Source organism: Phocoena phocoena, chromosome 9 (assembly GCF_963924675.1).
Source record: "Phocoena phocoena chromosome 9, mPhoPho1.1, whole genome shotgun sequence".
Taxonomy (NCBI): Eukaryota; Metazoa; Chordata; class Mammalia; order Artiodactyla; family Phocoenidae; genus Phocoena; species Phocoena phocoena.
This window is the reverse complement of record NC_089227.1, coordinates 25,929,757-25,947,571: the sequence shown is the minus strand read 5'-3', so window position 1 is coordinate 25,947,571 and position 17,815 is coordinate 25,929,757. Positions and strand designations below refer to the sequence as shown.

At 34.2% G+C, this 17,815-nt stretch overlaps 1 protein-coding gene across 1 annotated transcript in view; it reads left to right on the top strand.

Moving 5' to 3' along the window:
• The window catches only part of PCLO (piccolo presynaptic cytomatrix protein), a 366,488-nt gene that overhangs the window by 179,850 nt on the left and 168,823 nt on the right, over positions 1-17,815 (top strand). Inside the window, exon 4 of the mRNA XM_065883956.1 lies at positions 10,720-11,436. Coding sequence (XP_065740028.1) covers positions 10,720-11,436 — 717 coding nt within the window. The remainder of the gene's footprint in view (positions 1-10,719; positions 11,437-17,815) is intronic.

The window sequence follows — 17,815 nt, the reverse complement described above, 5'->3', positions numbered from 1 at the left end:
TTTCCATGAACAGGTAATCCTATAAAAAAGCAATATTTCAATATATTTATGTGTGTATATTTATGCATATATATTTTTTAAATACAAATGGATTTCAGGGTCAGTATAAGAGACTTCAATCTAAAGTCTATGAATGGCTACAGGAAAAAGAACAACTTAAAGAAATGACTAGCTTTAAAACAGCTGCTTCTGGTCATACCATATTGAGGAACAAAGTCCTTCTTAAATGTTTACTTGAATTTGATGTTTTTTCTTTATTCCTACTAATTTTAGCCTAGGCTATATAATGGATAATTGTCTTCCATATATGAATTATGAATTATATATTGTTTTCATTATCCATGTAGCTATCTACTTTTTTATAATATTCCAGCTAAGAAGGATGTACATTGTGTGTGTGTGTGTGTGTCCTGTCCTTTAAGCTTTGGTCCATTTTTTCTGTTTTCTGAATCTGTCTGGCCTGTCATATAGCCCACAGTAAATTCTACTGCATTTAGGTTTGCTTGACTTGACCAATTTGGTTGCTACCTTCCTAATCCTGATTTTATCATTTTTACCTTAATTACATCATTTGACTGAATGAGGAGGTATATATATGAATTTATATTATAGTATACTATAGTATGTATTATTTACACGTAATTTATGAATATATATTTATTGTGTTTTTGTTGGTTCTTATATAATCACTTTGGTTCTAAGAGCAAAGATCAAACATTTAATACTCAGAATAAAATGCATATTATAGGAAATGTGATAAATACCCTATGAATCAATTTAATAACACTACTTCAGAGTGTCACTGAGATTTCTCAATATTGGTTAGTTATTAAGTGTAAAGTAAAAACTTTAAAAATTAAGTATTCAAAATCTTTTTTACTTGGGGTATAGTTGCTTTACAATGTTGTGTTAGTTTCTGCTGTACAACGAAGTGAATCAGCTATATGTATACATGTACTCCTCCCTCTTGGACCTCCCTCCCCCCCCATCCCACCCATCTAGGTCACCACAGAGCACCAAGTTGAGCTCTTTGTGCTATATAGCAGGTTCTCAGTAGCTATCTGTTTTACACATGGTAGTGTATATATGTCAATCCCACACTCCCCATTCATCCCACACATTTTTTCTCTACATGTGCGTCTCTATTCTTGCCCTGCAGTTAAACTCTATCCATATTTTTTAGTATTTGAATAATCCTACTGTCTCTTTTAAAAATTAGCCTCTTAATAATTGAGTAATCTGAGATAACTCAGATTGTAAGGTCTTCACCAAGTTTTTAATTAAAAACTTGGTGAAGACCTTACAGTGAAGGGAGTGTACACTGGTAGTTCCTAACCTGAGTTTGACACAGATGTGTTTTGTTGGGTCTCTGATATTTTTAAAAATGTAGTTAAATGAGTTCAGGTACGTCATGCACTCTCTAGTTTGTAACAATGCCTACATCTAGCTATGGTCTTATACATAATGTTTATCATCATCAATACTTGCTAATGGCACCATAGCTTGGATTTGAGGAAATACTTTGATTTTGAAAGAGAGAGATAAATAGATAACGACACTTTAATTTTAACTCTAAAATCATAGGGAATCAAAATAAAAAAGAAATGTAGTGACCATCTTTCAAAATTGTCAATAGCAAACAGTATATTATTAGGGATCCAAACACATAGGGTAAAAATATACCCCAAAATGTCATAATTATAGACACAAAAGTTAGGATAGTAATTAACTCAAAGGAGAAGATAAAGGAGTGAGTCTGAAAGACGCTTTAAATATAATGATAATGTTCTATTTCTTTAATTGGATCAGTGGCTCGCAGGTGTCCACTATAAAGTTTTTCTTTTTTTTTTTTTTTTTTTTTTTTTTTTGCGGTATGCGGTCCTCTCCCTGTTCTGGCCTCTCCCATTGCGGAGCGCAGGCCCAGCGGCCATGGCTCACGGGCACAGCCGCTCTGTGGCATGTGGGATCTTCCCGGACCTGGGCACGAACCCGTGTCCCCTGCATCGGCAGGCGGACCCTCAACCACTGCGCCACCAGGGAAGCCCTAAAGTTATTCTTTATGCTCCACACTTACTTCATAGATGATTTTTGTACCAAGATAGTGTTCACCGAAAAGAAGAAAAAGAAGAAAAAAGGATAGCACAAAACTATTTTTATATAGTTTTTAAATGTCCAGAAGCAAGCAGTATATTAAAAGTATATGTATAATGTTAAAACCACAACAAAAAACAAAGGTCTAACAGTACAGCAGTTAATATAGCAGTTTTTGGTGGTGAGTATAGACTAGGATGGTATTGCAGAGGGCACCTGGTTGTCTCTAATGATATTGACAGTGTTCTATTTCTTAAGTGGATAGTGGGTACATGGGTGTTCAACCCTTTAAAATTTTTTCATTGTATGTGTATGTCACAAATTATTTTTGATGACTGTTTTTAATATTTTACCGTAACAGTTTTAAAAACTAAAACCTTTCAAATGACTCATTTATACATGTCACACTGACAGACTCAAAAGACAGTCACTATTTCTGTTGAATTCCAGTGAAGTGTACTTTCTTTGCCATGCAACTTAAAATCAGAAATAGTCTATCAGAATTACTTTGAACCTACACCAACATTAATGATAAAAAGTCATCATATCTTGAATAACGACAGACTCAGCGTGACTGTATCACGTCGACTTTAATTAGAAAAGCAAAACTATTAGCAAGTATAGAATGTATATAACAGGGATTTATTTTAGGAATTTGTCCTTACACATTGGTGGGAGCAGCGAAGGTGCTGAAAGGCCACTGGAGCTTGCAGTCCAAAGGGCTGTTAGAGGGAAGGACGATGAATTTAGAGTAGTTGAGAGCAAGGACAAGCTGGAAGCCATGGGGACAGACCAGAACACGTGTCTGTTTTCACTGCCTCCAGCCTAAAAGCTGATGAAGATGCTGAAGGAGAATTCAGAGGAAAGTAGAGCAGCTGCATGCCTGCCTGCTGCCCCAAGCCAAACAATAAGTAACAGTATGGATGAACTTCAACAGCACCTGCTGATTGTACCCAAACTTTCTGAGCATCCAAAGAGCAAGGTGGCTGCTGCTTCACTTCTGGCCTCCACATCTCACACAAAAGGTCTCTGGTGCTAGACTATAATGGGAAACGTTTAGGGAAGGGAATCCTAGGAAACATAGTTCAGCTTAGACAAGTTTACACCTTGCCGAATCAACACATTGATTCTTCCTGGTACAAAGAACCTCCAGTACTGCACCATGTTCTACTGCATTGTAGGAGGGCTTAACACCCAGCCAGTCTCCCCAGTCACCTTGCATTCATTCTCTATCATCCAGTTGTGCAAGCCCCTTTCCGATATATTTCAGGCTCCCTAGTCTGTGAGATTATTCTGTCTTTGAATATTATATTCACAATGATGCTTAAATTTAAAATTGGAATTGGTTTTTATTTATCCTGTAAAATGTTCGGTAAATTTTATTCAGCTGTAATGTGCTTTAAATAATCTGTCTTCCAAATGCATATAACTTTGTAATTTTAACATCTGTGATGAAGTGTATTAAAATCTTCAAAATAAATCTTATTTTAAAATTCAGTCACACATTGCCTGAAGTGCTGACTAGTGACTAAGACTAAAAAGGTATTTTTTCTTTGATGTAATTATTCACACATGCAAAATATATACCTCATGTAATAGGAGATAATAAAATACAAGTCTATAAAAGCAGAGGGATGAGAACTGATTATATAAAAACTTGAAGTTGATATTCATGTAACATACACAATACATTTTTAAACTGTTGCTTATTTTTTATGTTAAACTTATATAAATATCAGCCCAAAGTGTAGTACACTAGAACAATTAATCACAAATAGAAATGTGAATCCACAGATGTCTTACCTTTGAGACTTCAATTTTTGCTTAGAGCCAAGTGAGCTAAAGTCAACATAATAAGTACATATGATTACCCTTAAGTTTAGTGCATCATTGGTTACCAGTGAGGAATCATCTGTGTCCTTGGAGTTGTCCTTTATACACACTGGTAGGCGATCAGTTATCATAGTGCTTCTGACTGAACCCAAATCAGGTAGATTACTTAGTCAAAACAGTTTTAGTGAGCTGTTCTCTGTTCCTGCTGCCCTCTATCCAGATAGAAAGAGAGAGAGGAAGGAAGGGAGAGAGGGTGGGAGGAAAGAAGGTAGAAAGGAAGGAAGGAAAGAAGACATTGTAGGGAAATTAACCCTATTTAGTTCTCATCCATGCAAATAAATATACATATTTACATAAATATAAATATTCATTTTCAGGTATCTATATTTCCAAAAGAAAACTAAGCCCCTGATTTTCCTCAACAAGTTCTGTCAAAACTGTGTTAATGTAATTATTCAGAGGTACTTTAATGAATGCTTGTGTGTATTTATATATTATTTATGTAATGGTATTTAAAACATCAAACAGTTTACTTTTTTTAATAAATTTATTTTATTTATTTATTTTTATTTTTGGCTGCGTTGGGTCTTCATTGCTGCACGCAGGCTTTCTCTAGTTGCGGCGAGTGGGAGCTGCTCTTTGTTGCGGTGCGAGGGCCTCTCATTGCGGTGGCTTCTCTTGTTGCGGAGCGCGGGCTCCAGGCGCGCGGGCTTCAGTCGTTGTGGAACACGGGCTCAGTAGTTGTGGCTCACGGGCTCTAGAGCTCAGGCTCAGTAGCTGTGGCGCATGGGCTTAGTTGCTCCACGGCATGTGGGATCTTCCCGGACCAGGGTTCGAACCTGTGTACCCTGCATTGGCAAGTGGATTCTTAACCACTGCGTCACCAGGGAAGCCCCAGAGTTTACTTTCTTAGTTTAGGAAAATACTTAGTTGTGATGAGAAAGTGACTAGAAAAATGATCCTGGTTTTCTTCAAAGAAAACTGGACGTAGAAAAATGTCAATCAGCAGTAGGCAGTAATATTAATCCCTGGTGTAATATACATGATGGCATGTATATTTAGTTGGCATCTTGCTATTTATGGAAATGTTTATGTAGTTTTACATTATGCAGAAACACATGTTATATAGAAACTTACATCAAATGAGTGAAACAGACTTCATGTGATAGATAAGGGTTTGGAGGTCTTACAGAAATAAACATAAAAGATGAGACGAATAGGGACATGACCAATGATCAGTTTAGACCTCAGAATGATAACCCCAGTGCAGGTTCCTAAAAGTGCGAATACTCTGTTAGGTTTCCTTATTGATATGTTACCCTTCACATTCACTAACTCCACTGGAAACTGATGTTTAAACTGCCTACTTGTTTTTCTCTTAGTTTTCATATCAATGTTAATGTTCTAATATATTCTAATAGAATTCTTACATCTACATATGAAGTAAATAAGGAAGAGCCTCAGTCAGTCAATTATATATATTGGATATGAGTTATTCTTGTTTCAATGATTATAAAAGGAACAAAAATTATCCCATTCAGTTTTAGGAGGGACACAGTAATAGAAGCATCACAAACACATTACTGCATTCACTTGTAAAATGTAGTCTCATAAATGATCACAGATTTTTAATATCCTGATTGTATAGTCTGAACAATTGTGTAATCTGAAAAAAAAAAAATGTGTATCAACTGTGAACTCAATCCTTTTCCCTTTTACAAATGACCAAAGGAAATAAATTTAGGAATTTAACAAGCAAAAAATCTGATTTTCAGAATGTCAGGTTGAAGAGTGTGTGGGCCTTAGAGAAATAGAACAACCCTAATGCCGAGACTATAGGGGGCATAGATACAGGTGACAAGTTGCAGATAACATTGCTTCCCAGTTTTTGAATGTGTCAGTAAGTAAAACAGTGACGTCTAAGCAGATTATTAGTGTAATTATTTCTTAGCTTAAAAAAAAATAACATTCTGAATGATAAGCAAATAAACAGACAAAAATGTGTGTAAAATATTTATTGTTGACTCAAAAGCTTCATGGTAGGCAGGAAACTCAATGGTATTATAGTACCAGTCCCCTTGATTGCTTGGTTTTCCTTTACAGAATTTTAAGTAGGGGCCACCCAGTCTCTACTTAAATACTTCTATTGATGGAAAGTATATGAGCTTCCAAATCAGTCCAGTTGGTCTTTTAATGAAAATTCATGTTAAGATACTATTAAGATTTCTCAGACACAAATATGAATGCTCGTGTAGGTTTTGGGACCATCACTTCTCTACCATTTATAGTCTAATGGCAGATTTTAAACCTGCTGCAGGTCTTATTATCATGCTTCAGAAAAGACTTTTAGAAAAATAAATAGACGGGCCTGAAGTTCTGAAATTTTCCTTAATGGTATTGTTGCTATAGTTACAGCTGAAATGTTATATAAAGAAAATTACTTATTGATCGAAAAATGCTGAGTAGCACAGCAGCATCCGTTTTGGGGGGTTTTTACTGCCTTCATTTCCTACTCTGCTCTTGAGATTAATGGATTTTTGGAGTGTTGTTTTGAAGCCCTGGTGATTTGATGTTAAAATAAATACATTTTATTAACGTGTACTAGCTGGCAACTGGATATATTCTAATACGTTATGATCAACGTGGAGTTATTTTTTATACACTTTATTTATCAGAATTGTTCCTACTTGGAGATGAATTTTGATATCCTGGATATTAACATTAAAGTACTAAAAAATGTGATTGGTCTCATAGTATAGACTCTTCTGAATTTATTTAAAACATTTAATAATAATATAGATGAAATGTAAACTTTTAATATGTTTATACCATTAGGAGATATTTACAGTATACTGAGAATAAAATATATTTTAAAAACACAGAAAAACAAATGGAAATGGCCTGAGAGCATCCATAATAATGACTAGTATGTTTTTTAAAAAGCCTCCATGAGATCTATATTTTCTATTTTTCTGTGTAATAAACTCAGTAATATAATAGAAATGCCTTCAGCTTATATATGTAATATACAGTACATTATATATATTCATTTTCTGATTGTCTCACTGTCTTTATAAGGAAATGCTTCAAAGATAAAACTGTAACTTACTTTATATTTAACCTTAAGGCAAAATATGAATAGTCATGTGTGTCACAGCTGTAACTATTACAGAAAGAGTTTTCAGCTAGTAAAAGTCATATATGGCAGTGATATATTATGCATTGAATTTTAATAGAATTTAAGAAATCTTGCTTAATTCTCCAGATTGCTGCTGAACTAGGAACATTATGACTATTTAATAATGTTGTGTCTAATAGTATCGTGGCTATTGAGGAACTAAGAGTGGAGATACATTTCTTTGGACCCAGAAATATAATACTTCTTAAGTTAGGCTCCTGAACAGTGATACAAAAATCTTTGGGATTATTTTTGATAAAAAAGGCAAAAAAAATTGTGAACCACAGGTTTTTACATCATCTTATGTGGTTAGAGAGTATTTCCCAAATTGTCTTTTGTGAAGAAAATTTTTCTAGTAATTGTGTCTATAATTAATGATGATGTGATAATGGTGATGGCCTATATTGTCCTGAATGAACTTTCTTGAAAATTCATTTTTACTTTCTCCACTTTGTCAAAATTTGATCAATTTTACTTTTCTCCTTCCTACTTTTGATTTTACCCTAGCCTCTGCCTTTTCCTGTCCTTTCTCTTAATAAACAAAATTTAATTTTATATGTTTAAAGAAATACAAAATTTTGATGTTACTGTAGTGTTTTTTCCCTTTCAGTCCTTTTTGATTTTATAATTTCCTCTACTTGCTGAATTTGTTGGAGGTCTAATTTTGGTTCTAGGGCTGCAGAAAGAAGAGACACACATATGAGACCACCAATTCAGTATTTCTAATTGATGAAAAAATACTCTTGTGTGCTTTATAATTTATCAAATTCCTTATGTTCTAAATGGATTCATCAGATAACCCTTTTAAATCCATTCCATCTTCCTTAATTTTTTCCCTGCATATTATACTTATTTTTAACCCATGTCTTCTTTCTTCTACTCGAGTATGAGTTCCTGATCAAATAAGCCTTGCACGTATAATTTCCCAAGAGTATATGTAATCCATAGCTATAAACAGACTAGAGATATACAGAATAGATGCATAAGTGAATGCTGTTATAATTATTTGACATGATAGTAACATCAGTTTCCAAATTAATTTTGGTGACAAAGTGTAAAGTCAAAAAAAAATTAAGCTTGGCCTTATAATCTTCTTCAAAACACGAATCAGTCATGTAACCAAGTGACCACGTGTAGCAACATCATGTTAAAAATAATTACAGGATAGTACTGACTAAAGATAATAGGTTTAGGGAACTCCCTGGCGGTCCAGTGGTTAGGACTCCTCGCTTTCACTGACAGGGCCCTGGGTTCCATCTCTCGTTGGGGAACTAAGATCCCACAAGCTGCAGGGCGCGGCCAAAAAAAAAAAGATACTACGTTTAACTGAATCAGGATGCAAATTTAAGCAAAACACGAATTTGAACTAGCCAATGAGGCTCTCAACGTAAGGTCCTTTTTCTCTTAGACTGACGCTATTGCCTTCTGTTTGCTTTTAGTAGTGAGTGGGTTATCACTGCTTGTAGGTTTATCAAACATTATTTTAAATCAGGAAAATGGAGCATTTTATGTGACATAGTAGATTATAGTCTTTATCCTCTTACCTAAATTTTCAAATGTATGAAAATAATGAGTATACTACCTTGAAATAATCACTACATTTATTTTCTCAACACATTTTCCTTTTAACAAGAGCTGTGTACCACTGTGGCATCATATGCTATAAGTAGCAAGAGAAGACACCTTTTAAGTATAATTTGTCCCTAAAACTCAGATAAAGTAATCACATTTTTATAATTGACAAGAATTTCCAGTGGGATGAAACCTTTATTTCTGGTATATTAAAAACTTCCTAACTTATTTACATTCAGACCTGCCCTGACAGGAATGCATAGCACACACCTGCATTTGGTTTTTAGAGTCCATGTGACAAAACAGCACAATGACACAGCTATTTGCGTCTGTTTTTGTTTTTTAAAATGTCAGTCTCTGAATGAAAATATCCTAAGATGTGGCCCCACCAAGTAATGTTTTTTAAAACCACAGGACAGGTTAAGATTGATTTTCTGTAGGTATTATGAAAGTACCTCCTCTAGGGACTATTCAGCACAAGGGCTGGAGCTTTCAGAATTTGACATAGGGATCAAATCAGTTTCTTTCCCAAGACTCTGTATAAAGTTACTATATAGAGAAGCCACAATTCACTTTTTTGCTGCTTAGACATGAAATCAAGAACAGAATTGGTATTGGATGATCATAACACAAAAAGCAAATGAACCCGTAATACATACTAATGTTTTATAGACAACATTTTACTGAAATTAAATAACTGACTTGGGTCTTTACTCTTTTAGATCACCAAGTAAGAATTATAACAGCTTACAGATTGCAACACAGTCATTAGTATTAAGCAACATTTTTTATGTCTTTAAAGAAATGGAAAGCTGAAGTAAGAAATGAATCTCAGATGTCCAGTAATATTCTAGAACAATAAATGATTTTTGTCTCTAAATAATTAAAGTTGTGGTACTGGAAAGAATGATCCAATATGAAAAGCAGTTTGAAATTGAACTTCTCAGAAGACAGTACAACATACGAACACGATATTATTTGCATGACTCTCCAACCATGCGCTTTAGAGAATAGGTACTCATTAAATGGTAACAATTAGAAGCTACATGTATAGTCTTTATTTCTTACATTTTAATAGGTATGATGTAAGAAAAAGCACAACATACAACAATAAGGGGGGAATTCTGCAATACTGTTGGTCTAACAATCTCTCTCCCATGTGATTATTTATATGTATTATGAGAGGGTTGTTCTCAGTCTTTAGTTTGCAAAAAATTTAACCAACAGGTTATTAAAAAGGCAGATCCTCCTTCTCCTATCCCAGGATTCTGATAAGCTTGTTTTGGTGTAGTTCCTAGAATTTGCATGTCTAGGGACAACCGCAGGTGATTTGGTGCAGGTGGCCCATAGACTACACTTAGAGGTATAAGAAAGTGTTTTAATTAGCAATTGAGAAAACTCTGGGGAAAAAGAATATCAGACAATTTTAACCTGTGAATGCTTCTTGACACAATTGCATGAGAAATGTGACTATTATTAAGAATGACATTATTTTTTAATCTTAAATTAGATGGAGAATTATGCACAAGTGATTCTTGAAAACTCTACGTGTGCCTTGTAAAAGTTCTGCTCTGGTGGATAGAACTACATTTGATCCAAGTCAAGAGACAGGAGATTATAGGCTAAGTCCTAAAAGAAACTTATGATTAATTGGCTGTTAAAATTACTATGAAAGTTAATAGTTTTTGAATGGAAACACAATTTTGAAGGCACGAGGCTTAAAAATAGTTGTATTTGGAACAAATTCAGATTTTTTTTAACCAAAAAATTGATATTCCCCTGGATCTATCTTTGATGCATTTTTTTCTTTTTTTTATGGTGAGGTGAGTTAATTGCTGATCTCTAAGGACTCCTGTTTTTAGATTTCACATAATCTTTTTGCAATCTTCTTTAAAAGTCACCGTTTTCATTGATCCAGAAAACAACGACCCACCTTCTCCATATACAAAAAAGCAGCTAGAAATTGCCAAGTGCTAACCTTGGTAAATGCACCAGAACAGATGTATATAATATAGTTAATCTTTTAATTTCTGTTTTATCTGCAGATTCAGGAATGGCTTTGTTTAAATTGTCAAACCCAGAGAGCAATATCAGGACAGCTTGGAGACATGGGCAAAATGCCACCTACACAGACAGGACCAAAAGCCTCTCCTATGCCTGTCCCTACAGAACAACCGTCTCAGAAAATAGCAATGCCTGCCCAAGTAAAAGTGAAAAAGAGGGAACAAGAAGAAAAAACAGAAGGTGAAAAAATCATTCCAGAAGAAGTGAAAGAAACACCTTCAGTTGAAAAAATTCCCCCTAAGGGAACCACAGATCAAATTCAGGAGGAGAGTAAACTAGAGAAAGACAAAACTTCAGCCCCTCAAGAAAAGAAGCCAACCCCTGAAGACAAAAAGCCAGTCCTAGAAGAAAAAAAGCCGCCTCTTGAAGAAACAAAGCCAACCCTTAAAGACAAAAGGCCAGCTCTTGAAGACAAAAAGTTACCCCCAGGAGCAAAAACATCAGCTCTAGAGGAGGAACAGAAATATGACTTACTTAAAACTCAAGTACAGATTGCTGAAGAAAAACCTGAAGGCAGAGTGGCTCCAGAGGCAGTGCAAGAAAAGAAACAACCACTGACCAAGATGGAAGATTTACCATCTGGTGCACCTCAGAGTTTGTCTAAGAAAGATGATGGAATGACTCAAAAAATAAAAGAACAGCCACAGGCAACATGCTCGGCAAAGCCTGATCAGATGGAACCTAGGAAGGAAAAAACAGTAAGTTATGTTTTTTTCCTAACTTTGCAGATTTACTAATGTCCACCTAAGTACACTGAGTGCTTAATGGTAATTTTGTAAGTGAAAGCCTTCAATTAATAGCGTTTTCAGAAAAATGTAACAGTTGTTTGCTAAAATGATGAACTTTGGCTTTCTGACAGCTTAATCTAATTTAAATAAAGCATAGATATAACATTTATTAGCTTTTATGCTGATCAAATAATTTATAAAAATCTATGGAGTGATAAAGAAGGGTTTCATATAATTTTATTTTATTTTATTTTAATATTTATTTATTTGGTTGTGCTGAGTGTTAGTTGTGGCAGGCAGGCTCCTCAGTTGCGGCAGGTGGGCTCCTTAGTTGTGTTATGTGAACTCTTAGTTGCAGCATGCGTGTGGGATCTGTTCCCTGACCAGGGATCGAAACCGGGCCCCCTGCATTGGGACCGTGGAGTTCTATCCACTGCACCACCAGGGAAGCCCTCTTATAATTTTAAATGATTGCTTTTTCCTTCCACTATGAACTTAAAATCAGTATCCTCCTTTAACATAAAATAATGTTTGTCTTGGAATTTCTGTTTACTTAACCACTTGGTTAAGCCAGACTCAAGTTTCTTCTCACGTGAAAGCTTTTTAAGGTGTGGTCAACCATAAAATGATTAAATAATTGTGATTTTAAAAAAAAGAAGTATGGCTAAAATTCAGGAGAAACATTTTTTTTAAGTTTATTTTAGTATTTAGTGTGAAATCAGTATTTCAGTATACAGTATTTCAGTAAATCAGTATAATATATTTTGTTCGGTTTTATTCAGTGTGTTTAATGTTGGAGGGTTATTTATAATCCAAGCCTCATCTGGAATATATATTATTCTTTATATATTTTCTTTTTCTTTAGTGGAAACTTCTAAGGGTACCTCATCTTAACCTATATTTGCACGGGCAATAATACCATTTATAGAGGAACTCTGAACTCTTTTTAGAGCTTCAAGAGATCTTATATCAGGCTGAATAATTTTAATTCACAGATGGCAGCAATGACTTGCAGGAAAACGAAATGATTCATTGGTATTAAAACTTAATATTAGAATTCTAATTAGAACTTTTAGTCCATCCCAACCCTGGTTCAGTTGTTGTATTGTTTACAGTTTTAACACATGGTTACTAGACTGTCTCTGGTATATGAGACCTCACTCATTAAATAAATCCTGATCTTCCTTTGTTATATGAGTTTATCCAACTCAGAGAAAGCAGATGCCTATGTAGTCTCCATTCTAATGGCTGGATCTAGCTACCCCGCCACCACCACCTGCTTCTTCTCCCAGTTAACCACCTTGCAGAACTTGATGCTTTTTGCCATTTCTCTCTGTGAAGCTTCATGACTCTTCCCTTTTTGTTCTTTTCTTGTCTTTCTGATCACCCCTTATGAGTTTTACTTTGATTATCTCTATTAATTTCTCTTTTCCGATCAGTTCTTCTTTGAACTCTGTCTTCTTTCCTCTTAGGGGAGCCACATGAACGTTTCCTAACTCTCCTTGTGCACCTTCTGCCCCTCTTGAGTGTTAGACCTACATTTTCAAATACTGAGTAGATCATTCCACTTCAGAAACTCACTGTAAACTGGAACTCAGTGTGTTCAAATCATATCCAACTCTCTATAGAAGCAGTTTCTGCTTAGCTCCTGTTCCTAAGGACAGTATCCTAACGGTCTTCGTGACCTTTTACCAACGATTTGGGTAATCTAATTACTAGTCACTAGGCCTTCTTTTTTTCCCTTCTCCAGTATATAGTTATCAGGTAATTATTTTCCAGAGTTCAGATAATTTAACTCTATCACTCAGATATTTCTAATGATTCTCTATTGTTTGTTAAATATAATCTAAACAAGAAGTATCCAAATATTTTCTTTATGTACTACATTTTATTTTATTTTACAAATGTATCACTTTTTTATCATTTCCTTTTACCACTACTTTTTCTTTTAACGACTTCAATATGTGTATATATATTTATTTCTAAATTAAATCTATGCACTATTACTAACATATTATTTGCAATATAAACATTCACAGAAATGTGTAAGTCAGTGAAATAAGCTAAAATCACCATTTTTATTATATTTATTTAAATATATACATTTGATCACAGTAAAATATGATTAATAATAGCATTTTAGAGAGAGCTTTGATTGACTGTGCTTCAGTGTTTGAAAATCTTGTTCTAAAATTTTATGATGGAGTTCTTTGAAATTCAGCTTAAGTTTATTTTGATATTTTGACTTTTAGTTTTAATGATGCTCCATAACAAAAAAGCTAATCCGCAGGATATACCAGAAATGAGAGAAGTGCATCAAAGGTTGTACTTGCCAAATCTTGCTACCTGTTTTCTAAGTTTGGAATTGAAAACTGTTTTTTTTTAACTTGTGGAAATTCCAGAAATAAATGTTAATCTAACGTGATACCAATCATCTCCTCTTGCTAACTATCACAAAATGTGGTGTTTTAAAATATGATTTTTTAACAAATGACTTTAAAACCCACTGCAGTTATTCATCTGCAATGTTTATAAAAAGATTAAAGTATTCTGTTTAAAGTTTGTCTGAAAAGGCAGACATGACAACTTTTTTAAATGATATGTCATTTTATGTAGCATAATTACATGATGATTTCCAATTATCCATCTTCATTACCAGCTTACTTGTAACAGACACAGTAAATGAATTTCACATGCACTGCTATCTATGTAACTTTACCTTTTTAAAAAACTAATTCCAATTAAAAGAGCCACTCCTCAGAATTTAATATACAGTTTTTTCATTTAAAAAAATATATATACCTTTTTAAACAAATCACTGAATATTGAGCCATTTGGTGGCTCACAGTAGTAATCCTTTAAGTATGTTATTATTTAAACAGAACTAGTGAATATTATAAACTGAGCATGTTAGAAATATCTGCATGTTGATTTTATTACCAAACCTTTTGCTACTTACTTTGTTCTAATGATTTTCCCCCGAACCTTCCACAGTTCTTTCTTTCTTTCCAGCAATATTGGCTGACAAAGAAATGTAGTTTAATTTGTCACCATATTGTTTCCATGGCAGAAAAATCAAGTTTCCCCAAATGTTATGTGACTTTTTTGTCTTTTACTATTAAATAAGACAGCTCCAAAGACGATTTTAAGTGTTTATTTCAATTCATTGAAAATGTGTGAAGTACTGGAATATTTATTTGCCAAAAATTCTAGAAGTTTGTGATAGTGTCTTAGGGTGACTTGCTATAAATAGCCTAAGCACATTATGTGTTTAGTCAAGGTTTGTTATTAGCAGTAACTTATGTAAGACAGATATCAAATGGTTTTCCTGGTAATGTCAAACTTTTTTGGCCAGTTTTGTGTCAGTTTTCTTTATTAATGTGTTTGTGTATGTCTTGCATTATTACTATTAACGTTGACACATGATTTTTTGGCAAGAATATTTTGTCTACCACTTACCTATTATAGGAACGTTGGTTTGGTTGGTTATATCTGCTTTAAAGAGGGAGAAACTAACTTTGTTGTGCCCAAGATCACATGGCTGGGAAGCAGCAAAGCTAAGATTATAGTCCTGTTCTGCTTATAAAGGCTGGGCTCCTAAACACTGCACAGAATGCTTCTTCCCCGTGACACCTTTAGGATGCTGTCTTTTTATTATTTTAAGTATTCATCTCCCTTAGCAGCTTCCAGTTTGTGTGATTTTTTACTTCGTTTTTATATATTTATATTATTTTATTTATTCATTTATTTGTCATTTGCGTCATTCGTATTGTTATAGTATACTGTTTACATTTCTTTATTGCTACATCATTTTGTCTCTCCACTCATTCCTGTCTTTCAAAGTGTGTTAGTTGAATGGAATTAAAATTTATCCTGAAATATAATAAATATTTTGAAATGTACATTCTCCTTTTTTGGTTTAATGTTTTAAAACTGTACGTCACTACAGAATTCTCTCTCTACCTATACACTTAAAGAGAATACTGCTTGTCTACATTTGATATATTACATTGAAACGTTATAGCTCTCTTGATAAAAAAAAAAATGTGAACATCCTTTAGCATAAACTTCTATTTATGGTTAAAATGACCCAGGGTTAGTATTCAAGTTATATATAGCCATGGTATCTAAAGGCAGCATAATTATATAGGATGGAAAATGATGAGGTTTTCTGAAGTGAAAAGGATTCCCATGTATGTGGGACTATCCAGTTTTTATCTCCAGACCCAGTGAACTTATGGATTTAATCTTGTTTACAGTGCTTGGAACATTCAGACTAGCAATCCATTTTGACCCAAACATTGTATAAATGATTAAAGATTATTAATCTGTTGTTTTACTTTGGCCCATTAATATAAATGACTTGGGAAACATTAGGCAAAAACTTAATATTGCCTCCTTTCTTTGTACAGTCTTATATTTAACCAAGAATTCAGTTCATAACCCCAATGCTAGTTTTTAAAAACCTTCCGTTTTCCTTCAACATGGAAGGCTAAAAGTTTCAAAATCTGTGAAAGGGGCAGAACTAAGCTTGGCAGTACACAAGTGTCTTGGTACTAGAGAAGGCCTCAAGATATGACACCATGGGAAGGTTTCAAGCGGGTCTCAATTCATCACTGCCTCTCTCTGACTGGTCTTCAGGTCAATAAATGGCAGTGGAATATTGGAAAGAAAAGAATTCTGTGCTTTCTGCTTTTGGTTAGTAAGTAAAAAATATGAATCTTGGTTTCTGAAAATTTTGAAGATTTGTTTCTTATACACAGACTAGAAAGGCTCAAGTACCATAATTCTGTACATAGAGAAGACTGCAATATATACAAAAAAATAAAAGTCAGTGTAATAGAGTTGAATGCTGAATGTACTTAGGAAAATACAAGGAAAATGTGTTCATCAGGTAAAATGTGTTCCTGAAAAATAAGATTGCTTTTTTTTTTTTAAAGTGCTTAAATTAGGGATCTTCCCACTCACTGCCTCAATCTAAGATGACAAACAAAATTCTCATGCAAGGGGTCTAGGCCTGTAATTTTATTCTTATGTAATAATTTTGGAGGTCATTCTAGGTTGTATTTGGACTACATATAAAATATTAAATGGATAATTAATTCCAACTCCTATCTATTCAAATGAAGAAAATAATGCATAAATGAGAAAATTCAGTGATATTTAAACACATATGTATATATGTGTTATATATGTAATCTACGCATGTACTTTAGGAAGAATCATTTGAATCTATTTTATTAAATCTTAATATGTTACTAAATAGCTTAATATTTTTCTCAGAAATAAGCATACAACTACACATTTTTTTCAATTTAACATCTTTATTGGAGTATAATTGCTTTACAATGTTGTGTTAGTTTCTGCTGTATAACGAAGTGAATCAGCTCTATGTATACACATATCCCCATATCTCTTCCCTCTTGCGTCTCCCTCCCTCCCACCCTCCCTATCCCACCCCTCTAGGTGGTCACAAAGCACCGAGCTGATCTCCCTGTGCTATGCGGCCGCTTCCCACTAGCTATCTATTTCACCTTTGGTAGTGTATATATGTCCATGCCACTCTCACTTCGTCCCAGCTTACCCTTCCCCCTCCCCGTGTCCTCAAGTCCATTCTCTACCTCTACGTGTTTACTCCTGTCCTGCCCCCTTTTATTTTTTTTTATTCTTAGATTCCATGTGTATGCAACTGCACATTTTTGAGGCAACTGAGAGAAAACTGCCAGTCTTTTAGTCCTAGGGAGTTAGAAATTTGAAAGAATATAAGCCTCCCTCACATGGATCCTTTGAATATAGTCGTCTAGGTTACAGTACTTCAGATATCCATTTGAAGTTTGAATAGAGAAAACCAGACCCAACTTACATGCTATGTTTTACATTCTTCTCAGTGCCAGCTACTCTTTCTTATTTGATCAAATTATTCCCTCGTTAAGGAACGTTATTCAATAAAGCAAGGGTTTGTGATGTTAAATCTATGAGAGACCAGTTAACCTGCACGGGAACAAATTGCACTAGAACTTTCACCCAGATATCTCACAAATAAGAGTGGAGAGCTGCAGAAAGCGTAAATGGATGGACACATAAGCACCTCACTATGCTGATCTCTGTATATGAAGAAAAGCTTTTTTTTTTTTTTTTTTAATTTTAGCAGCAGCAGGTGAAAAGAGGAATGTGTAGCTATCTTAAAGAGGTAAAAGGGCTAGTTGGTATATGATCTGATAGTTAACAAGCTAACAGTAATGAAGTAGAAGGTCACTCACCTCTGTCAGGGGAATTTATACCCATGGTAGTTAGTATGAGAAGAATTGACACTTTGAATTTTTTCAATATCTCATGGTACAATAAGTAC